The 23,505-nt window shown below is 54.4% G+C and overlaps 5 protein-coding genes across 5 annotated transcripts; 2 read left to right on the top strand and 3 right to left on the bottom strand.

Annotated features, from left to right (window-relative positions):
• Nucleotides 1-342: 342 nt before the first annotated feature.
• B0I36DRAFT_309898 (uncharacterized protein) lies at nt 343-1,068 on the bottom strand. The gene has a single exon (XM_046152195.1). The coding sequence runs from the start codon at nt 1,019-1,021 to the stop codon at nt 419-421; it is 603 nt and encodes a 200-aa protein (XP_046018143.1). The 5' UTR covers nt 1,022-1,068; the 3' UTR covers nt 343-418.
• Nucleotides 1,069-2,005: 937 nt separating this feature from the next.
• On the bottom strand, nt 2,006-4,043 carry B0I36DRAFT_234179 (S-adenosyl-L-methionine-dependent methyltransferase; the record flags this gene model as incomplete). The annotated part of the gene is made up of 4 exons (XM_046149282.1): nt 2,006-2,904; nt 2,980-3,096; nt 3,172-3,570; nt 3,776-4,043. 4 exons carry the CDS (start codon nt 4,041-4,043, stop codon nt 2,006-2,008), a joined length of 1,683 nt encoding a protein of 560 aa, XP_046018142.1.
• A 351-nt stretch (nt 4,044-4,394) lies between these two features.
• B0I36DRAFT_232905 (p115 like vesicle tethering protein) lies at nt 4,395-7,811 on the bottom strand (the record flags this gene model as incomplete). The annotated part of the gene is made up of 6 exons (XM_046149187.1): nt 4,395-4,493; nt 4,543-4,653; nt 4,707-4,919; nt 4,982-5,089; nt 5,270-5,534; nt 5,584-7,811. The coding sequence occupies 6 exons, from the start codon at nt 7,809-7,811 to the stop codon at nt 4,395-4,397; spliced, it is 3,024 nt and encodes a 1,007-aa protein (XP_046018141.1).
• A 442-nt stretch (nt 7,812-8,253) lies between these two features.
• On the top strand, nt 8,254-11,818 carry B0I36DRAFT_309895 (XRN 5'-3' exonuclease N-terminus-domain-containing protein). Its single transcript, XM_046152194.1, has one exon. It carries the CDS (start codon nt 8,640-8,642, stop codon nt 11,679-11,681), a length of 3,042 nt encoding a protein of 1,013 aa, XP_046018140.1. The 5' UTR covers nt 8,254-8,639; the 3' UTR covers nt 11,682-11,818.
• A 2,338-nt stretch (nt 11,819-14,156) lies between these two features.
• Nucleotides 14,157-22,630, top strand: B0I36DRAFT_232558 (uncharacterized protein; the record flags this gene model as incomplete). Its single annotated transcript, XM_046149150.1, has 13 exons — nt 14,157-14,210; nt 14,319-15,821; nt 15,875-16,224; nt 16,285-16,399; nt 16,462-17,979; nt 18,039-18,198; nt 18,254-18,543; nt 18,594-19,262; nt 19,314-19,400; nt 19,455-19,627; nt 19,677-20,353; nt 20,406-22,248; nt 22,318-22,630. The coding sequence occupies 13 exons, from the start codon at nt 14,157-14,159 to the stop codon at nt 22,628-22,630; spliced, it is 7,752 nt and encodes a 2,583-aa protein (XP_046018139.1).
• Nucleotides 22,631-23,505: the final 875 nt, after the last annotated feature.

Genomic DNA, 23,505 nt, shown 5'->3' with positions numbered 1-23,505 from the left:
AACGCCATGGATCCAGGTCGTAATGCTACAGGCCGCGAGTCATCGCGCGGTGCGCAGGCACCGTCCATTGGCGAGCCGCATGTTTCATCCTCCTGCCACTCCAGCACGCCAATGGCTCAGGCTTTCTTTGTGCAATCTTGCGGCACCGGCTGCCGTGCGTCCCGCCCATCCTTCAGGTCCAAGACAGGCGAGACAGGCCGTTTCTGTCCCACACAGGCCACCCGGCGCCACCACAAGCACCCCTCCTGTAGTACCCCTGCATTGGCGCCTCGTCGTCTCGCAATGTCTTCCTTGCTCGGACACCCTGAACGTTCAAGTTCGTGAGGTAGGTGCGTTCGTATCGAGGTGTTGAAGCTGCTGCTCCAATATATTTTGCTGTTGTATGCTGCCAGGAAATTCTGACACCTATTCCCGTGCTTTATTCGGCACGGCTCCACGCCCGACGTATGTCCACCCTACAGTACTTCCCTTTGCACCTGGGCCAGGCTGTTTGGTGTCTCCAGCACAAGCTTTGCGACGACCAGATCTGATCTCGCAACCTCGCATCGATCACACAGGTTTTTCGGGGTTGCTGATCCTCTTTCACTTTTCCCCCACCTCCCTTGCAGCCGCACTCCAGTTTTTCCGTTCGTGATGGCACAGCTCGGGTGAAAATCACAACTGCAAACGTACAATGGTCCCACAGTCTTTGACTATCCGTCCTGCTTAGAGAAGGCCCCCGTTCTTCACCAGCCTCTTGGGAAGTATTGAGGCATCTGCTCATGACGGACAGTCTACGTCGGCTGGCTGGCGAGTGGTCCGGGAAATGCATCAAAGTCCCAGCCCTGCGTTCCACGTCAAAGCACATTTCTCCGTGTCGATAATACAGCCAGACTATGGCCGCCCTTGGCTCGAGAACCACTTTGGCCTTTTTGGATGGTCTGCGGCAGCTCCGCCGTTCTAGACATACCTCCAGGTAGACAACTGCAAAGCCAGTCGGCATGCAAAGACCATGTCCGTGCAAACGTGGCGCACCGAGCATGCAGACCAACCAAGAATTTTCTGCCAATCGACCCTTGAAAACGTCCAATCGTGTCTGGTCCCACTGCCGCTACCCAGCGCAGCCACAAACCTTCAACGACGTCATTTTCCCTTGCCGCTATTGTCCCTCGGCTTCGTTTCTCCCGCCGCTGTACATTGTCGCTGCGTTTCTCGGTCTATTATACGCTAGATGCCGCTAGTCGCTCGTGGCCTCGTGTTTGACAGCAAGCGCAGCCCGCGCGCCCGCTGGGTCGAAGACAACGTACAATACGTGGCACCCACTTTGGTATCTGTAGCCGATGGTGGAAATCCGGGGGTCAATGTGCTGGCAGGCGAGCACGCTTGACCATTGACTGGTGCGATGAGGCTCAGTGCCAGTTTTATGACGCTCGCGAGCCATCATGGCACCGCTTTTACCTGCACATCACCGTGTCGAACCCGCTGAGCATACCATGCATTGCTAAGACTGACCGCCATGAACATAAGGCTCATCTGAGATCGTCTTTGCTCGACTGTGAAGTGATTCTGGTGTCGGGCCGTACATTGGCATGCATAAATCGGCAGAATCTGCATGGATGATAAGCAGTGACGTTGTTGGTGAAAAGCATTGCCTGGCTGGAAATATGTGGTGTAAATATTCCTCTGGCTACTCACTCAGTCTTCTTGTCAAGGTGTAACAACCCAAGGCGCACCGGTTACCGGAAAACAACAATGGGCGTGCGTCTTGCTTTAGACCTGAAAGAGCAACCATACTGCCGTAACATGAATTATCCTTCATCGACCAAGTCAAGCACAACTTGAACCCAGTGACCTTCAGTCCGCTACTGCAGACCCAACCTCAAAAGCTTTGACAACTTTCTGTGTTTGCTACTTGCCGGAACGTTGCTGCACGCAGCCTCCCAGTATCTCGACCCATAAACACCTTTTATTTTATTTTGCACCTCCTAAACTCCTTGGAAAAGCTGTTGACTGGGGTAGTCCGCGCTCACTTGAGCGCCCAGCTCTGCGCCTTGCCGTTCCACGTCATCTTGAGCGCCAGCGCGCGCGCGTGCTCCTCGTCCACCGCAAACGTGATATCGCCTTTGATCTCGTCGCCCTCCTTCATCTTGGCTGCCTCCACCACCACCTTGCCGTCCTTGCCCTCCTCCGGCTTGCACAGCAGCAGGCCCTGCCTCCAGTGCGTCTCGGTGTTGTACGGGCCCGTGGTGAACGCCACGCGGCTCTCGACGTCGCGCGCGACCTTCCACTCGTCGGCGACGCTGTCCAGCACGACGTCCGTCTCGTGCGAGTCCCGCGCGGGCGCGAAGAAGGTGTCGAACCACACGAGGAACCCGTCGAGGTTGTCAATGTCCCTGGACAGCTTGGTCGTGTAGGGCGCGGTGAAGCTCAGGTCCTCCGTCTTGCAGGTGTAGTGGTCGAGCAGCTTGAAGGGCGCGGGCTTGCCGGCCACGGCCGCCTGGGGCATGTGCAGCACGCGCGTGTCGGCGTAGATGCCCGTCTGCATGGCCTGCATGTCGAACCCGTACACGTCGCGCCAGAACGAGATGTTGTCGTCGACGTACTCGGGGTCGGCCACGGGCGCGAGCCAGATGTTGGTGTGGCTGGGCACCAGCAGGCCGTCGGGCTTGAGGTACTTGTCGCGGGCAAAGAGGACCGACGGCAGCATGGCCTCGAACAGCAGGCAGTAACCCATCCACTCGCTCACGATGATGTCGACCTTGTCTACGGGGAGCGTGACCTCCTCAATCTTGCCGTGGATGCAGGTGATTGTCGAATCGAGGCCGTTGCGGAAGACGTTCTCGCGCGCCTTGGCAATGATGGCGCTTGCGTCGACGGCGAGGACCTTGGCGGCACCTGCCTTGGCGCAGAACATGCTGAGAATGCCTGCGAAACGTGTGTCTGTCTTAGTCTCACTCTCGTCATGGGAAGGAGGACGGAATGACAACGGTCATTACTTACCTGTTCCGCAACCAATGTCGAGCACTGTCTTGCCCTTGAAGAGATGCTTGTTGTGGTAGATAAAGTCCCTGTAGGCCTCTGTGCGGACAGTGTCCTTGAGCATGGTCTCGTGGATGTCTGTTGTTGATGTTGTTCACAGTCAGCAGCCAGTCGATTCAGGTTTCCATCACCGTCATGCAGTACATCACGCACCGTTGCCCGCATAAGACTCCCAGTAGTACCGAGAAGGATCCAGGGGCTCTTCGGCAGCTGCCTTGCCCTTGCCAGACTCCTTGGCCTCGGCCTCGGCCTGGTCCGCATCGCCCCAGCGCTCATCCAGCAGCTGCTGCACCGACTGGCGGTAGTTGTCGAACTGCAGGGTCATGCGAGCGAGCTGCTCCTCGAGCTCGGCATTGCGCTTCGCCATCTCCTCGGGGCTGGCGGCTTTGGCAGAGTCGCCAGTGGCTGCGTCCGCGGTGACCTCGGGGAGGTCAAATAGGCCGAGAATGACAGCATCATCATCCAAAACAGGCTTCAGGTACTCGTCGCTGCTAATGTCTGCGCTCGAGATATCCTCCGTCACGGTGTTGCCATCACGGACACGCTGGCGGACTATGGAAATGTCAGTCTTTGTACTTTCATTGTTATTGAATCATTGCTGCATGCTCCCGGAAATGGTAGTCCGAGATTTGGGAAACATCAACTGTGCAGTGTAGTATGCGGGATAACGAGCCGATCTCGTATTGCAGAGACGTTGCTGTCATGCCATGTGTTGGACTGTACATGGTATCGCCATACTGATAGAAGCCCCACGTACCATAGTTGACAAGCTTGACAGATCCGTGAAAATCAAGCTGCAGCTTCTGTCGGACAGCGAGAAAGTCGAAGCTGTGCTTCTCCTTGCAGTAGGCAAGCATGCTCAGGACGTCCGGGAACACGCGGTCGTCCAGCAGGGATACAACCTCTACGCTCTCCTCCTCGTCTGCCTCGACATCATCCCACCCCTCATCGTCCGCACGGGAGCCGATAGAGGACGACTCCGAATCGCTCAGCGGGTCATTGGATCTCTCCGGTCTCGAGGCCATGTCGACTGCCTGGTGAATTTCAAGTTTCAACGGGAATTCACCGTTGAAATGAAATATTGAAATTCGGAATTGGCAATGCTGGTCGGGGTCAGTCCAAGACCTTGTCTTGTGCCTTGTCAATTTACCTGATTGGGCATCTGGAAAAGTGCGGCAGGTGGAGTGGCGGTGGTTGCAGTACTTGCATACAGGCTTTTTTTCAGTGGGGCGTCCGAATGGCATACGTGCATAAAAGTCAGGGTCCAAGGCAAGCTCGCGGAGCCATAGAGATCAGCCATGGGCCGGGTATCGCGATTGACATCTATCTGAGAAATCCACGCTATGCTCGCTTTTGACCTGGCTCCCTCAGGTAGATCAGTCGACCTCGTCGTCGTCTTCATCGTCTTCGTCGTCCTCGTCATCGCTGCCATCGTCCGCGTCTGAGACGGTTCCGCCAGCTTCCAAGAGCCGTTGCTGTGACATATTAGCATGGGTTCCCCACTTTCACTACTCTTAGACGTACCTTGTACTTCTCGACCTTTTCTTCAAGGTCACTGAAAACCATAAGCAAGTCGTCCAGCTCGGTCTGCGTGGCCGCCTTTTCGTCATCCTTCTCCTTCAGCTGTTTCGTGAACTGTAAAATGATGAGCATGTGGTTCACTGCGTCACAATGCAGGCGTGGCCTACCTTCGATGACTCTTCCGCCTTCTTCGCTAAGTCGTTCTCGAGTTCTTCAATTTGCTTATCGGATACCTTGGTTTTCTCCTCAGCCTTCTTGAGCTTAGCCTCGAGGTCCTTGATTTTTTGCTCAAATGATTTGGCCTTCTTCTCCTGACTGGCGAGGTCTGCAGATCCTTTGTCCTGCGCAGCCTTGACTTCTTGAGTCTTGGCCTTGTTCGCCTGCAAATTCGTCCTGTGTGAGTCCAACTGCGTCTCATTGTGTGTGGTGAAGAGCAACGTACCTTCATGAGGTCGACTTCAAGTCGACTGATGGTCGCCTTGAGGTCTGCGATCTCCGCCTCAACGCGGCGCTTTGCACGCACAGAATCAGTCTCCGCCGTCTCGAGTTTCTTGTTCGAAGCCTTGAGCTCCGCAATTTCGGCCTCGAGCTTCTTGATCGTCTGCTCGTTCTCCGCCTTGGCCTCGGCCTTCTCCGACTCAAGCTTCTTGATAATCTTTTGTGTCTCCGCTTTCTCGCCCTCCGACTTGCGCAGCGCGCGATCCTTCTCGGTCTCGGCGGTTTTCTTTACGTAGTCGAGTTGCCTCTGGAGTTCGGCCTTCTCAGCGTCGGCCTGTTTCTGCAGCTGCACCCTCTCTGCGTCGACTTGTTGCCGGATTTGCGCCTTCTCAGCCTCCAAGCTCCTGCGCAAGCCGTCAATCTCCTTCTGCAGGTCAATTTCCTTCTTCCTCTGCGCTTTCAATGCCATTTCAGCTTTGGCTTCCATCTCTGCGCGAATTGCGTCAAGCTGCTTCTGAAGCGCCTCCTCTTTGAGCTTCTGTTGTGCTTCGAGGTTTCTACAGAGGATTAGTGAATTATCGACAGAACGCAACAACTGAAGCTCACCTGATGTCCTCATCATGATGTCTTTGCATCGCCTCGTTGATATTCCGTATGCGTGCCATCTCGGTTGCATTGAGTTCTTTGGTCTTCCGGTTCTCGACTTGCTCAACGCTCAATTTCGCCTCCAGAGCAGCACTCTCGTCTACCGCATCTTGCAAGGCCCTGTCCTTTTCCGCTAGTTGCGCTCGCAACGAGTCGACCAACTCACGAGAGACACCTTTCTCCACGCCGTTCGTAACGACGGAGATTTCCAGACCAGGTTCGCGATCAATGGCTTTCACCAGGCGGCTGTAGTTGTCCTTGAAGAAGTCCACGAACTGAGCGTCGAAGAAAACTTCTGGCAGCTCCCCGGAATTGCCCAGTTTGGCTGGTATGACCTCAAAATCGCGCACGAAGGGTTGACTCCTGAATTTCGTGAGGGTATCGACGTACTTGTCGCGCCCGACTTTTTCGAGCAAGACCGTATGCAAGGTTGATCTGCTCACTGGAGAGTCTTTTGTCGAAAACTCGTACACTACACCAAGAAGGGCAGCACACAAGCCTTGTACCAAGGCACTCTGCGTGGGATCTTGCCTGGCAGGATTGACGATTGTGGCAAGAGTCGTGATATAACCGCCCTCGTTCAGGAAGTCGTTCACGCCATCGAGATCCTCAAATAACCAGCCGACAAGAAGCATCAGGTACCCTATCACGATGCGTTCGTCGTCCGCTCGAGACAGAGCACTGAGCAGATGCGCAGTGACAGTCTGGATGCTTGTGACAACCTCCTCGCCACTCTCAGCATCTCCCTCGGTGACGGCCATAGCCAACGCCTTGCCCTCTACATTCTCAAAGATGAGATGAAAAGTAATGACCGCAGCAAACCAGAAGCGGTAAGGATCCAACGAAGCAGTGTTATCGAGAGGTTGTAGCAAAGTGGTCAGCACGTTCGCGGTTTCGTCCGCCCCAGAGGAGTGGCCTTCGATGGCTCGTCGCAGGAAATGTAGCCGGATCTCGGGGTGGTTGTGGAAGTAGGCCTTGATGCACTGGCAGGCCGCATATCGAAGATCGAAGGCTTGTAGAACAGGGAGGCCAAGCACAAGGTCGAGCAAACCATCGATTACATAGACCATGGGCACTGCTTTGGGCTTCGCCGTGTTTCCATTTGTTGGCGCTTGCGGAGTTTCAAAGACTGAAGGCACCTGCAGCTGCGCGAAACCTTCTTGTAATTTTGGGTGACCAAGAATGATGTCTGAGCACGCAGTAAGAGCTTCCGCCTTGATAGGTAGCTGAGAGCCATGGTCGAAGGCAAGTTGCAAGGCATGATATAGTACACCGTGCTGCCAGAAGGCAGCTTGGTTCTTGAGTGTCCCCTCAGCCCCAGGGACCAAGAAAAGACGAAGTACGGCAAGAAGAGCGTATGTGTTTCTCCCGCGCTGCTCCTGGGCCCATTGTGCCAGCTCCTCCTCCGGGTCTCTGGCCTGGTACGTGCTCTCCAGCAGTTTTGACAGCTGCTGAACGTAGCCGCTTTCTCGGAACAGGGCCTGGTTCTTGGGATGCAGTCGCAGCAGATTCGCAACGAATATAAGGCAGTCTTCCACGACCCTCTCGCCCTCTACAAGTGACCCTTCAGCTGCAATAATGGCGAAAGCTCTCTCAAATGCGCTCTCGAAGGCAACAATTTGCTGGATTGTTGGCGAGGATGCTGTAAGGTATGTGAGCAGAGACAGCGCCTCGTTCCGTACGGCTTCCCGACGATCGTCAAGGACAGTAACAAGCTTGGACAGGCCTCCTGGAGCAGCGAGGACGCAGTCTTCTGTTCGGTCGGTGCGAGCGGAGTGGATGGCAGAGATCAATTGCATAGAATAGAGCCGAACGTGCGCATCGAGGGTTTCGAGGAAATCGAGGAGCAGAGTAACATGGTCGCGTTGGGTGAATTCGTCGGCAAGCCAGAGGGCAATGTCTTCAGATGCTTCGGGACTGTTCTGGTTCGGATTGAAGAGCATCAAGAGAGTCTCCAGGACCGACTTGACAGTCTCGGGATCCTCCGCATCCTTTGACAAGCTCTCGATCAAGCTACGAAGCGCACCAGAGGCAACCGAAGCTGGATATTCTTTGGCAAAGCTTCGAAGTCCAAGGATGGCAGCTCGACGGTCCTCCAGCAGAGTCGCAGAGCTCAATCGCCCGCTCAGCACCGTGATGGTCTCGCCGACGGACTGCTTCGCCGGAGCAGTAGCGATGCTGGAAAACATGGTTTCAGTGCTCGTTTAGTTGTGCAAGTTTCGAGGCCATTGGGCGACGTCTACCGAGCCGCGGACATTCTTCTCGTGGAGGCGGAGCTGTCGTATGTTCGTGATGAAATAGTCGCCGTGGGCTAGGGCTAAGCTCTCGTCCGCAGCGGCGTCCTTTGCTAGATCCGCCGCACGCTGTTGTCGCAAAGTGTCGGTTCGCGAGGGATTGACCTCAAACTGGCCACATCACCGCCAGAACAATGTGAGCTATTACGTGCATAGAATTGAACAAGGCCGAACAGGGGGCTGCTCAGGAACAGGAGCCCCACTCGCCCCGGAAAACGGAGATCCAGGTTGGCTGCCTGCCAATGGGAAGACCCTGGAACGAAGGCTAGACTGCAGGCAGTTGCGCCCAGGAAAAGTTCCAGAGCCGCGAGTCGACTCTCCATCATCAACTTTTAATCGGACCAAGCCTTTTCCTGCCCGCTGCGCAAGGCTCGACGACATCCAGGCCTTGTCGCGCACATCGCAGCCACCACAAGGTTCCGGCATTTGCGGACCAGCTTCCCTTGATCCTTTCCATTGACGTGCAGACCACGTCGCCTTTTGCGACAGCTGCGCATTCGAGCTTGGCCTCCATGCGCACGACAATCCGCGCTTCTCTCCCCAATCTGCCTGGGGCGCTTCCTCGACAGCTTTATAGCATACCGAAATCCTGGCGACAAAGACGCAGTACCGCAGCGCCGATCGCGATAACCTGAAGACAATCGACTCCCATTCTCTGTGTCCACTTCTCCAACTCAAGCAAATCAACTCGCAAAGCCCGTACGTTCGCTTCACATCATCACCATGGGTATCCCCGCGGCGTTCCGATGGCTGTCCCAAAAGTACCCGAAGATTATCTCTCCGGTGATTGAGGACCAGCCTATTGTAATGGAAGATGGCACTGTCATTCCGGTCGACACTACACGCCCGAATCCTAATGGCGAGGAATTCGACAATCTCTACCTCGATATGAACGGTATCGTTCACCCTTGTTCGCATCCTGAAGATGGCCCGGCACCAAAAGACGAGGAGGAGATGATGTTGGCAGTGTTCAAATACACCGACCGCGTCGTCAACATGGTCCGCCCGAAGAAGCTTTTGATGATCGCCATCGACGGTGTCGCACCGCGCGCGAAGATGAACCAGCAGCGCTCCAGACGATTCAGATCCGCTCGAGAGGCAAAAGAGAAGGCTGCCGACAAGGAGGAGCTTTTGAAGATGGTCAAGTCGCAGAATGGTGGCGTGCTGCCTCCCGAGACAATTGCGGCGATGAACAAGAAGGCCTTCGACTCGAACTCGATCACTCCAGGAACACCCTTCATGGATATTCTCGCCAGCTCCTTGCGGTACTGGTGTGCGTACAAGCTCAACACCGACCCTGGCTGGGCCAACATGAAGGTCATCATCTCAGACGCTACCGTGCCCGGAGAGGGTGAGCACAAGATCATGGATTTCGTCCGGTCCCAGAGAGCTTCGCCCGACCATGATCCGAACACCCGCCATGTAATTTACGGACTTGATGCCGATTTGATCATGTTGGGCCTGGCTACTCATGAGCCTCATTTCCGTGTACTTCGTGAAGATGTCTTTGCTCAGCAGGGCAAGACGAGAACTTGCAGGATTTGTGGCCAGGAAGGCCACGAGGCAAGAAACTGTCGCGGCGAGGCCAAGAAGAAAGATGACGAGCCTGGCGACAAGCCCGTGCCTCTGAAGCCATTCATTTGGCTCCACACCTCTATACTTCGAGAGTATCTGGCGGTCGAGTTGAATGTTCCAGGACTGCCGTTCCGCTTCGATCTGGAGCGCGCTATCGACGACTGGGTCTTTATGTTCTGCTTTGTGGGCAACGACTTCCTTCCTCACCTGCCCGCTCTCGAAATTCGCGAGAACTCAATTGACACCCTTACCGCCATCTGGCGAGACAACCTTCCAGAGATGGGCGGCTATGTCACGATGGACGGGCGCATTGACCTCAATCGGGCCCAGCTCATCCTCAACGGCCTGGCGAAGCAAGAAGATGCTATTTTTCGGCGAAGAAAGGAAACCGAGGACAGAAGAGAGGCCAATAACAAGCGCCGCAAGATGCAGGATCAGCAGCGGAATGGTCGCAATGGCAACCACAACGAGTCCAGCTTGCCTGGTGGACTCAACAACTCTCTCACCCACAACCTCATCGTCAACCGGCCTGATGCAAATACTGCGAACAAGAGTGCTGCTGCGGTCTTGAAAAGCCAGATCAAGGCGCTGACTGAGGCCAAGTCAGCCGAAGCTACTCAGCCCGAAGCAGCTCCAACAGCCACTTCGGAACCCTCTGAAGCAACTACAGGCAACACACTTGGCAAGCGCAAAGCTGAAGAAATCACTGATGGCCAGAGCACTCCCGGGTCAACTGACAAGGAGCCCGCGGAGCCTGAGGACACCATCCGTATGTGGGAGGAGGGCTATGCCGACAGGTACTACGAGCAGAAGTTCAAGGTCGACCCGAAAGACATCGAGTTTCGCCGCAAAGTCGGTCGCGCGTACGTTGAGGGCCTGGCGTGGGTTCTGGCTTACTACTTCCAGGGCTGCCCCTCTTGGGAGTGGTATTATCCCTACCACTATGCGCCCTTTGCCCAGGACTTTGTCGATATCGGCAAAATGGACATCAAGTTCGAGAAGGGCACGATCGTGCGGCCGTTCGAGCAGTTGATGAGTGTCCAGCCTGCTGGCTCAAAGCACGTCCTGCCGGATATCTTCCACGATCTTATGACAGAAAGCGACAGCCCTATCATCGACTTTTACCCCGAGGACTTTGAGATCGACCTCAACGGCAAGAAGATGGCTTGGCAAGGCGTTGCTCTTCTGCCTTTCATTGACATGCCTCGCCTGCTTGGTGCTGTTCAGGCGAGATACCCACAGCTAAGCCCAGAAGACACGATACGAAATGGCAAAGGCCAGACCGTGATGCTGTTGTCTGAGGCGAACCAAGAGCTTTACGACGACATCATCAGCAGGTTCTACTCGAAGAAGCAAGGCGCGCCCGAGTTCAACCTGAACCCGCGCGCCAGCCAGGGACTGTCAGGCAAGGCCAGCAAATTGGCAGAGTACCTGCCGCACGGCACACTCGTATACCCCCTTGAGAGCAACTCCATGCCCGACGTTGAGGACGACCGGTCGGTGACAGTTGTCTACGACATCCCCGATACCGGGCATAGCCACAAGTCGATGCTGCTCCGAGGCGTCGAGCTGCCCACACCGGCCCTCAACCGCAGCGACATCGAGGAGCTCAAGGGCAAGATGCGCAACGGGGGACGCAGCTATGGCGGCGCGCCGCTCGGTGGTCGTGGTGGTTACGGCGGCCGAGGCCGCGGCGATCGCATCCACTACGGCTCTGACTCTCGACAGAACAACCGTCCCTATCACCAGAACGGGAACAACGGCTATGGGCATCAACAAGGTGGTGGCTATCAGAACTCTTACCAAGCCCCGCCACCCGTGCCACCACCTGGCTGGGTACCGCCACCTCCTGGGATGCCAGGCTTCGGGAACGGTCTTCCTCCACCTCCGCCACCCCAGCATTATGGTAATGGCGGTGCTTACGGAGGCTACAACAGTGGTGGTGGTGGCGGCGGGTACAGGGGCGGCGGAGGTGGTGGTAGTGGAGGACATCATCATGGCAACAATCATTACCAGGGCGGCCACCATAACCAGCAGCAGCATGGGTATGGTGGTGGTGGTGGTGGTGGTGGCGGAGGCTATGACAGCCGCTACAATGACCGCTCTGGGTATAGAGGAGGTGGTGGAGGCGGCGGCGGCGGCCGTGGCCGCGGTGGCTACGGCGGAAACAACGGATACAGGCGGGATTAGCTACGGGAGTATCTATGGAAAGAAGATATCTTGTGGTTCAGGAGCGAGCTGGCCCCTCTATTATGCTGGGCCTAAAATGAAGAATGATTGTCGTAGAACTTCGATAAATGAATGACATGTTTAGTTTTTCTTATTGACCCTTCGTGAGCACAGCTATCTGTGCTTCTGTCGCTGACAGTAGATTTGGACATCCTAAATCCTGTGTGGCGTTGCGTAGTAGAAGTCGTAATTCATGTGACTTAAGGTTTGGTCGAGTGTTTGATCGAGTGTTGACATGCCCTGGATCACTTGAGAAGAAACATCAATGCGACCATACCACGCAATTCTTGGCTTTTCGACATGTGGAAAAGGGGATCATAATGTCCTGCAGGCCAAGTGGGACAACCCGGAGGAGTCTCCGAGTCCACTTGTCGCCAAGGGTCAGACACAAAATCTCGCCACTTTGTGTTGGACAGCACCATATTATCAGAGGCTAATCGGACGGGCCGGGCCCGCGGGTCGCAGAAAGATCGTGATACACTGTGGTAGTGTGGCGCGTGGGATTAAGGTTCAACACACGCAAGCTGCCAGGGATGCAGCCTGGGACAAGGTTGATTTTTGAGTTGGGCTTGCAACCTATCCCTCTTGGGCGGTCGTGGACACGTAGACTTCCACAGCTGAAGAAGCTCTGGCGTGATGGGTGTAGCCGTGCTTAGAAACTAACTACAGAGTGGCAGACTAGGAGGAATGCGAGTCGGTGTGCGTGTACGAAGTTGGCTGGGACTTACAACAATAAGCCGAGGACAAGCTTGTAGGCGCGAGTCCGACCCCAGAACTTCGAACATACCCGCGATTGGAAGTGGTCGTTCTAAGAAGCCAGGTAGCGTCGCCAATACAGTATTTAAACGAGCGCGGTCCAGGTCTAGGTCCAGGTCCTCGGACTCGCCGCCGAGGAGATCTACAGCTCTGCAGACTCTACGAGGCAATGGAAGCGCCCACATGGTTGCGACACCGCTGCGGGAGATTGACTGCCGTATTAAAGGCTGGTGGAGGTGGGCCGAGTATGCACGTGGATGGCGTATGCATGCAAGGATCCCCGACAGTATGATCTTTCGATGGTGCTTCCTTGAGTGTTCTTTTTCATCTAATTTCTGGTTCCATCCCAGCACCTTGATGGCCCTACCATCACGACAACGGCGAGCAGCACGGGCAGCATCCAGGCATCTGCAGATGGGAACTTTCGGTTGACCGTTCTGTTATTGGCAGATCACTTATAGGTGCCTACTTGAAGGGCTCGATATCGCGACAACCATGCTGTCGTCGCCACTCAGAAAGGACACCAAATAGGACACACTGAGATGGTGCAGTGTAGTGGTGCCAGCCGGACCATTGTGACGATGGTTGCCACGCGGTTCGTGAAAAGGAGAAGCCTCGACAGGTTCCAAGGTTCTTTCTCCCCGCAGGTCTTCCAGGGGGCGTTGTTGCGACTGACCTGCGCCGCCCCGCCTTGCAACGCGCTCCACCAGCGGCTTTGAGGCCCTACTTTCTCGAGACTTGTCTTGTTTGTGCACGAGCTCCTCTTCCTTCCGTCGGAAGAACGAGCGGGATGCTGACGCTGCGGTGCACCTGCGCTGCCATTGAGTCTAGAAGACCTTGAAGCGTGCTCAAGCAATGCTACTGCATATGGAACCGTGGAGGGGCATGCGATGCCAGGAGGCTTCCTCGACGTACTCGTGGACCTTGTGAAAAGTGAGCCCTGAAGCACTTTGGTAGTAGGCTCAAGCCTCTGCTGTTTGCAGCAGCTGTCGAGTCGCCCGGCATGGGATGGTGGAGAAGCAAGCTGCACAGAGTCAGGCACAGGCGGGATGGTGCTCCGAAGCTCGACCTGCATCTCCCTAGCGTGTCCCGCTCGATATCCGCAGAGGTCAGGGTCCCCGGCTCGAGACAGGAGATAATACACACGCCGCACCTGCGCTCCCAGGCCTGCAAGGGTCCCGTCCCTCGAATCCCGTCCCCTTCCACCACGACCCACGACCCTCGAGCCTGTTGGCTTCCCACCCCCCATTCCTCGCTGCGCATCTCGACCATGGGCTTCGACATTTCGCGCTCCTGAGTCGTTCTCCTCTCCTACCTCAGAAGCAGCAGCAGCACGACCATCATATCATCTCGCGACGAACCAGAGGCTCTCGCTCCGATTCGGCAGCAGAGTTGCGGCAACCGTCGCAGAAAGGCAACCCACAGCTTGCAGGCATCACGAAGCTGCCAGACAGACCAACAACGGCGCCTTCCCAATCACGGAGCAGACATCTCGAACACGGCAAAGTGCTTCTGCTGGCCTCCTCCAGCTCGCCATTCCTCTCTCAAGCGGGCCCCGGCACACGACCTCGCATAAGCTCAGCTCGCTGGCCGGCAGTCAAAAAGTGCCCGCATTGTGCTGTGGACCACAACCATGTCGAAGCAGTGTCTCAATGCAATCCGACTTCTTGACTGCACACCATGAACAACGACCCAGGTCTCGTCGGCTGTCTGGTCGAGAGGCTGACCACCCGAGTATGAAGTCCTCGCATCTGTTTCGTGCCGCCATTGCGCTTCATTGTGTGTGGAAAAGTCGTGCGAAACATAGATCACCCCACTAACATCACTGCCCAATGCGAATAGCTCCCTCATCGGACCGGCACCCAGGATCAAGACCTCAAGCAAGACGATGTCGCTGCCACCACTCGCGCGACCCTCGTCAGGGTCAGCGCCAGCTCGCCAGTCGCCGTTCTCGAACCTCTCGTGGCACTGCTAGAGGAGCTGGGACGGCCGTATAAGACGGTGACCACGCATCCTCCACATGTTCTTGCTTCGGAAGTCTATCTCCTCAAGCTCATTGCGGACTGTTGCTTCGCCAACTGGCAAACCATTCGAGAGCCCACCTTCGACACGATCTACCTCGGCGCCCATTTTCGTGGGGCTCAGAAGCTGCCGAAGCCGTTGCCGAACACGCTTATTACACGTATATTCGATTATGTCAGGATGTTCCTCGACCCAATACCGGACGATTTTGTGCTCCCTGCCCGACACCTTGTCTTTGAGGCACACGATGTACTAGATACGGCTCCTTTCGGTTCCGACATGATTTCGAGGACCGGCTCATCGAACAGCTCCAGCGACGAATTGCGCGAACTGGGTGATAGGCTGCCACCCTCAATCTCAAGCGAGGTCATACAGCTGATCAGGGTTGTGGTCACCTATGTCAGCGCAGGCAACTGGGCAGCATCTTTTGACTACCTGAGGACCACTATATACCGAGTTCGGAACGTCGCAGCAGGTCATGCTGCCATGCAGCCGATTCTGGCAAGCGCGCAAGAAGAACGTCACGCTTTGGGGGCGCTGCAGTTTCTTGCCTTCTACTGGGTAGACTCACAGAAGCTCGTTGCTGTCATACAAGAATTGACGTCCAATTTCCTCCATCTGCGTAAATCATACCAAACCGTCATAGCAGTCTCGACGCCTAGTTTGATCATCGGTTGGATGTTGCGCTACTCAGACGAATATGCTGGCCTTCATCATGGTCGGCGGAAGCTTGACAGCTCCATTGACACGCTTTTCGAGATGTCTCTCACTCTGAACGACAACAGCAAGCGGCGGACATGCCTCCACCAGTTTCAGTGCTCATTGCTTAGTCTGATGCCGGACGTTTTCGAGGTTGCAGGGAATTTCCGAGACGCGAAGACTGGCAGTTTGGCCAAGAAAGTCAGCTACCTTGAGGGCTTGCAAAAAGGCTTCCACAACAGGAGTGACACTGTGATCCAGTGTTTCGTCGCATTCGTCCGCAATGGTCCAATCATTGGCTTAAGCAGCGACTGTGCCATCGTCAGCTACGCCATGGATATTCAAGATGAGGTCCGCGATGCCGTATTTCGCAAGTCCTCGACAAATCCAGCATTGTCAATGTTCGACCAAGACCTCATCACTTGCACTTTCATCTGTCTCGCAGAATCCAATATTGATGATTCGATCGAGCCACTTGTGCAGATCTGTCTCCAGGCAAACGCACCGCAGACTTTCAAGATCGCGTTGGTACAGTCATGCACCTATTTTGCCAGACGCGCCCCGTCAGACCGATATTGCCCACTCTTTGCGAGTAGTGTTGGGTTCATACAAAATCAACTGAAGGTTGGTTGCACACGCCCGGCAAAAGCTGCTCAACAAGGCTAACAGAATCCTAGACTTCGTGCCAAATATTGATGGATCGCTACATTGGCGATTCCGAGGCTAAGCGCCGGACGCCAGAAGCTGATGCCTCAAACAAGGTTATGTTGTTAAACATTCTGAAGTTCTTCCGCGCGCGACCAGCTGCGTTGTTTGAGTCACCACCGGCCAACGCCGCGGAAGCCGACATGTTTTATCAGCAGCGGCTGGAAGCCATCATGACAGTTCTGACTGTGGCTGACGAAGAGCTGCGGGCTTTTGCGCAGCCGCTAGCTCAAGATCTCCATCAAAGTGGACTATTGGCTACGCTGCGCAAAACGAGAGCGCTCACTTCGTCCGATTTCAGAAAGAAGTACATCGATCTTAGGTGTGTAAAGTGAACGCCACCAAGTACTTGAAACAATTTGCTGACTTGGTCTGTCTTTAGCGTTGCTGTCAACAGCACACTCTGTGAGAAATTGATCCTGCAGCTTGATGCCAAGCACTTAAGAGCCCTGCAGGGCCAGCTCGAATGTCACCCGTTAATCCACATGATTGCTCCTGTGAGACAATGCCAGGCAGCTCCGAATTAACTCAGTCGTTAACTCAGCTGACCACTTCACAGGAGCTCCACCAAAACATATTACCCACCGACCGCCGCATACAACTAGCTTCTAGGCTAGAAACGACCCTATATGTCTCGCTATGCTCTCCAGATTTAGACATTTGCCAGATCATCGTGTCTTGCTTTTCGTACTTCATTTATGCGGCAGATGCCATCCGAAGCGTGCCTGAAGCCAGCAAGGTTCCGCATACCACACTCCTGAATCGAGATGCCCTGGCTCTGCTTGCGACGAAGGAATTCCGGTTCCCGGGCATGGTCGCATTTCAAAAACGTATTCGATCCATCATCAGAGGCCTGCAACATCCTACTCCGGGACTGATCGAGGCTTGGGAAATCGCATTCAATAAGTGGATTCACATTTCCAAAGATGTGACGACAACTCCGCCGGAGAGCATTGAAGAGGCGAGTTTTTCAGAGTGGAGGAACCTGTCAGGGTTTCTGGCCTCTTTGGGAGGCGTATGTACATCCGATCAGATGTATATGCTTGAAGAGTCTCAAACATCAATGCGATGGATTGACCTTCCCTCATCCGAGCATTTAGAGGAGGCTATCTTGAGCCGTTTCCTGCGACTGTCAATTCAGTTGCTCGCGAGCACGAATGTGCGGGCCCGAGAGACAATAAGGGAGGTTCTCTCCTCGGAGATATCCTCGAATCTGTATCAGCACTTGTTCAAAGCACTTGAGTCAGAGGTGGATGTGCTCTTCACCGGAGCACTGGAAGCATCAGGCAGAGGCCAAGATATCGAGATCATCTTTGCAGAGCAGGCTGCCTCATTACTCCGAGGTCTTGTGGACAGACTAGAGTCGCCGTCCGAGATGGGTGCAGCCTCTTCAGTCCACCTGGGGTCTTTGGCGCTGGGTTTCGCCAAATTCATGGATGGTGTTGGTGAGACGGCCAGCAGTCTCAGAGTCAAGATTAAGGTCTGCCATCTCTGTGAAAGTGTCACCAAGAAAAAGGAACACCTGAATCTGCGGGACGATGTCAGGATTCGCAATCAGCTTCTCGAAATCATCTACCTCTGGATTTCCAGGCCAAAGTCTCCTCGGGCGGACAGCGGGCTTGGTATTAGGGGACAGGAAGACTCTGCCAGAGTTCAAAAGGACCTTGACCGGGCCTGTCTCAAGTGCTTGTCCGAGTTAACATTCCGGCTACCCTTGCAACCCAGCGATGGGCAGAGCGACGTCGGCACGAGCGAGCTGAAGTTGCAAATGTTCGAGTCGTACTTCAATCGCTTCCTGTCCTTGCTCAGCCGTGACTTTATGGAAGGTAAAGCTGAGCTTCCTGGCCACGGTCACGACAATGTTCCATTACCAGATCTGGTCATCACGATCCTATCGAACCTTCTCAGCGCGAATATCGATGTTGGCCTTAAACATTCTCTTAGTATTGGTTACCACGAGGATGTTGACATCCGGACAGCATTCGTCAAAGTCCTGTATAATATCCTGGTACAAGGCACCGAGTTCAACAACCTTTCTGATGCAGCTGTCAGCGAGAAGTACGAGGCACTTCTCGACGTAAGCACTCGCGCTCCCCCAAATTTGATAGTTACCCTCGGCTAACCTATCTTGCTTAGATTCTCACCCAAGATTTGAGCCTAGCATGCGCGGTCAGCACTGTCTGCCCGAGCAGCGAGGTCGACGAGATTGCGATAGCCCTCTTGAGCATCTTCGAGACCCGTGGCATGGCCTTTGAACTCATGGAAGCCTTGGTTAGGCAAGAGATTGAGGATACTGGTATGTAGCACCGCAGTCAGTCCACTCGTATCTGAGTACTAATTACGTTGCGTAGAAAATGAGTCCGAACTGCTCCGCCGAAACTGTGTCGGGACTAAGATGATATCGTCTTATGCGAAATGGAAGGGTGCAGCCTATCTGAAGGCGACATTGCAGAAAGTCATCGAGCGGTTGATGCTCACTTCAAAAGACCTCGACTTGGAGCTCGATCCCAGCAAGGTCACGTCGCAAGAAGAGCTGCAAAAGAACGCAATGCAGCTCAGGATCGTGGCTAAGGTCTTCATCGACGACATATGTGCTTCCTCTGCGTTCATTCCGCCTGCTTTCCGCAAGATCTGCAGCATTGTAAGTCATAATTCGTGATTGCGCTTGTTCCAATTGGCTAATTGGCGCAGATATCCTCGGCTGTGATGCCTCGTTTCCCGGAGGCCAAGTACACCGCTGTTGGTTCCTTCATATTCCTCCGGTTCTTTTGCCCGGCAATCGTCGCGCCCGAGTCCGATAATCTCGTTTCGACAACCCCATCCAAAGAAATGAGGCGCGGGTTGCTCCTGATTGCTAAGGTTATTCAGAATCTGGCAAACAATGTTCTCTTTGGTGCCAAAGAGCCGTATCTGTTCTCGCTCAACGATTTTTTGACACAAAACATCTACCGGGTTACCACTTTTCTGAGGGAGATCTCTGTCGAGCCTGCCGAGTTGGAGATGGCGGCAACAAACAGCAGCACCGAGGCGTTTGACTTCGGTTCCTGTGTAGCGATGCATCGTTTCCTCTACGATCACTGGGACCATGTGCGACAAAAGCTCATATACCAAGAGAGGAGAGAGGTTGTACGTTCTCCGAACGAGCTTGCTCGTGGTCGCTCTCCTGTCCTTGAGCCGGTTCGGGCACTCATCACGACTCTGGGCCCTCCCCCCCTTGCTGTAACGTGGAACAGACCACAAATCAGCGCCAACAACCCACTGGCATATTCTCGATTCCAGCATTTCATGCTTCGCAACGCCTTCCGTGGTTCCGAATCCTACGTCACGACTCGTGCTGTGTACGACGGAGGCGAGAGCAAGGTTTGTGACAAATTCACGGACAGATAAGCTGTTATGCTAACGCCAACGCAGGACGGTCTTTCCATTATCTGCATCATTCTTCGACATATCGATCAGGACTCGATAGATTATGATACCGTTCTGTATTGCTATTTGAAGGTTTGTTGCCATCGTTGCCTCATGTTGTGTCAATGCTAAACTCACCCATTTCAGATCGCTAGTCGGCTATGGCACAAGCCTTTCGGGTTGTTCATTGATGCCACTTGCTATAACGGGCAGAACGAGCCTCCTGATGAGATTTTCAAGAAGCTCGAGTTGCTCTCTCCCAACGAACTTTCGCAGCATCTGACAAGGGTCTTTGTGTACAATATGAACAGCACATTCCGGTAAGCAATGCCTCCTGACTGCCAGCTATTCACGCTAATGATCGTAAAGTAAATGCTTCCGACGCATCCTGCGCGTGGCTACGCGTAACGAGACCAGCGTCTTCAACCCTTCCAATGTCGAATACCACTTGATGGGCAGCTTGCCGGACCTTCAGGCGCATTTCCACCTCAGCCAACTGCATCTCCCCAAGGAGACCATCAGTGTTGTCACCGACACGCGTTACATCTTCCAGCCTGTAACGAGGCTATCCAAAACCAAAGGAAAGATTGAGGTCATGATCAAGGTTGGCGGTCAGTTTGTACAGGTCACCACGGCCAAGAAGCAAGAAGTCCACCCTGGCTTTCGCCTTAACGCTGTCGTCAATGATATCTTCCGGCTGGGGGACGTTGACGAAGCTCCCACCTCAATACCCACGGAAGATGACTCAGCCTTTGGCTTACGTGCGGACAATGGAAAGATTGTCATGTACTTCCAAAGTAGCAAGAAAGGGGAAGTGCTCTCATCTATCCGTGCTGCAAAAGCGAAGTACGGAAAAGACACCCGGACAATGAAGTCGGTCGAAAGACTGATTCGACCTCAAGATGTTCCCGGCACTTTGCTCAACCTGGCGCTCACCAACCTTGCCGCCGCGGATCCGGTGCTGAGGGTTTCTTCATACAACTTGCTTGGTGCACTATGCCGAGCGTTTGACTTCAAGGCCGCATCGCAATTCATATGCCTTAAGGGTATGTCCTCATGCCAAAAGATTCCGTTACTGTGCCAGCTAACACCTCTTAGACGTTTTTGTTCCCTTGGACCCGACTAGCTTCATCGTCAATATCAGCAAGAGGCTTGCGCTCGAAGAGCCGCAGCTCACGTCAGACTTTCTCAACGAGTTCTTTGTTGGTTGGGAAAGCTTCTCTGACGAGCAAAAGCCGTTGAGTTTGGCCTACATGGCACCTTGGATCCCCAGTTTACGCACGGCACTTCTGGGAGAAGAGGCTGACAGCGACAAGGGCAAGGAGAAGATTGCCGGCATCTTCCAGAAACTCATTGATGTGACGGCGACAGACCCTTCCTTGGGGCTGATCCTTGAGCACACTGTTTGGCCCGCGATTTACAGGGACGAGACTCTGCTTGACATCTTCCTCGAGGAGGTGATCAAGGGGGCGCTCTCGCTAGGCCTGCATGATGAGAACACGCAAAGCCTGACAGCGATCATCACGGCCATAGGAACAGTCACACTTCGTGGCAAGATCATCGCTCGGTTGCGAAAGGCACTGAATCGATCTTCGCTCCGACCCACCAAGCTATTGCCCGACAACGCTGTCTGGAGTGAGATTTGCGTGTTGCTGCAGTTCTGCTTGGCCCTGTCTTTCGACTCCCCGGTCCAAGCTCAGCTGTACCTTCCCGAGGTATTCCACATCGTCACGATGCTGGCTAACACTGGTACCTCTGACGTGCGCCTCATGGTGCACCGCCTTCTTATCAATACGGTTCACGCCGCGAGCACATCGTTCACGCTGGACGACAATAAAACCGCAAAGTTACGAGCAAGCCTGGAAGCACTTTCGGAGTCGCGGAACGACATCTTCTCAGCTGCCCATGTCTTTGCGCGCGACGCAGCTTCGATACATACTAGCACCGAGGGTGTGCAGGCACTTGCCAGCACCGAGACCCTCGCTGGCATGTTGTTTGAGATCTGCGCGACAGCAGCTCCATCGGTCGACATGGCGAACGCATGGCGATCACGCTGGATGAGTTTGGTCGCAAGCACAGCGTTCCAGAACAATCCAGCAATCCAGCCGCGTGCGTTCACAGTTATGGGTTGTCTTGCTCGCGAAGAGGTCGATGATGATCTTTTGTATCAGGTCCTCGTTGCCCTTCGCAACAGCATTTCGCGCTTTGGCGAAGACGGCAGCTTCGACATGCTGATTGCCATCGTGACCTCCTTGTCAAAGATGATGTCGAGGCTACCCTCTGCTTCGAGATATGGCGTGCAACTTTTCTGGCTCGCCATGTCACTATTGAGACTCGTGCCAAGCTCTCTCTTTAGCTGCACTGCTTCGTTCTTGGACGCTGTTCTTGCTAATATTGGCACGACTGGCGAGTTCAGTGGTGAAAAGATGGCTGATCTGCTACTGGCTGGTCGCCTGCAGCTCGAAGAAGCTGCCATTCCGCTGGATGAGGTCTATGGCGTACAGTTCACGCCAGAGAACTTCCATCTGAGCGTCTGTGCCTGCCTCGTGCGTGGTCTGACTGACACAGTCACCAAGAATGCTACACTCCGCGTGCTTTCAACGTTCCTTGAGATGACGACCAACTCGGCTCGAAAGTCCTCTGATGACCTTTCTCGGGATTACTATACTTCGCCATACCTAACGCTGATTCAGGCACGGTCTGTTTCCGTTGAGGAAATGCGCGATGTTCTCTGGTCAGCAGGGATTAGCCCTGTCGGCGTGGCTAGTTTGGCTCCCGCGCGTCGTCTGCGTGATCTGGAGTCACTCAAGGACAAGGATTTGCTGCTATACACTGCCATTGAGTTGGTTGACTTCCAGGTTTTGGAAGATGCCGCACAAAATCACACCTTGACCTGGCTCAACGAGGTTGCCACCGGGCGGCCATCGGTGGTCGTGCACCTGTAAGTTCTGCACCAAGAAAAGCCCTTCCTAGACGACAGAGACAAATTGTTGACCACAAACCATTCAAGGTGTTCGCACGTTACTTCGATGCTCGACGATATTCTCCTGCACTGTCAGAACACTGCAACCCTTGAAGCAGCGTACGCCCTGCTCAAGACGCTCTCGTCCAACCAGAAGTTTTCGGCTGCGCTCGAGGGGAGCAGCATGCTCGACGAGATTCTAGAGGACATGGGCTTCGGCGGTCTGTGGAAGAGCTGCTCGACCCGTCACGGCGAGGGACTGGATAAGCAGTCTGTCTTCTTGACGGAGAAGCTGATTGAGGTATGTGTGACGGTTCTGGACCGAAAGGTAGATCTCTCTGCTGATCACAGACGCGTTTAGCTTATCATTGTGTGAAATGCACAAACGACCTTGAAAACAACCAAAAAGAAGAGCGATTGGCGGATGGGAACATACGGCGTTGGTGGATGCATGAAGCGTGGAAGCGTGGTAGCGTGTTGTTTGGATGTTGGAACAGGGGACACGGAGGTTTGCTGCTTAGCGTTGTCTTTGCATATGAACGCAGTATTCGATCCCAGAAGACAAGGGCACGGACAGAGGCCCGGGGGTCACTAAGTTCACATTCACGCCAACGTAATCTTCAAGTGCAATGCATGTGGAGATAAATCGGCATATTTGAAACGCATTTTGATTCAAATGGATTTGATTACAGCCTGTTGAGAACACGCTCCCAAAGTCCGGGGCATCAGCCCTTGCTCGTGAGCTCCAGGCCACAATCATAAGTACACGATACGGAGGACAGAAATGACAATGACACCCCCGCCCCCCAAAGCTACACCTTGTGTCAACGGGGACCGAGCTGCTCTTGGCAGCAGAGTTGCGGAGGTCAAGCATTTGCAATACGCTCCCCCTTGCTGATCTCCCCGATCAATCAGCCCTCAGGCAAAATAATAATGCCCAGCCAAGGATACCGTGTGAACCTAGAGAGCGATATTCAAACTAACGCAGCTTATATAACGTCGCCGAGTACAAGGCTATTCTCTGTGCCACCATGGAAGAGCGTAAAGTCCTGATCCCGTCGTATGTCTGCGTCTGCGTCTGTCTGGCCGAGTGCCTGTATGCAAAGTTACCGCCCGGAGATCCACGGACCACGGAGTTATCATGCGCAAAAACTATGATTTCAGATTCGGCCGAGAGGCAAAGCCCACCCTCCCGTACCACGCGCGCGTGGCGTGTATAGATAGGCTTTTGATGGT

This window comes from Microdochium trichocladiopsis (assembly GCF_020744255.1).
Source record: "Microdochium trichocladiopsis strain MPI-CAGE-CH-0230 chromosome Unknown B0I36scaffold_1, whole genome shotgun sequence".
NCBI classification, from domain to species: Eukaryota; Fungi; Ascomycota; class Sordariomycetes; order Xylariales; family Microdochiaceae; genus Microdochium; species Microdochium trichocladiopsis.
This window is presented reverse-complemented; position numbering and strand designations above follow the sequence as displayed.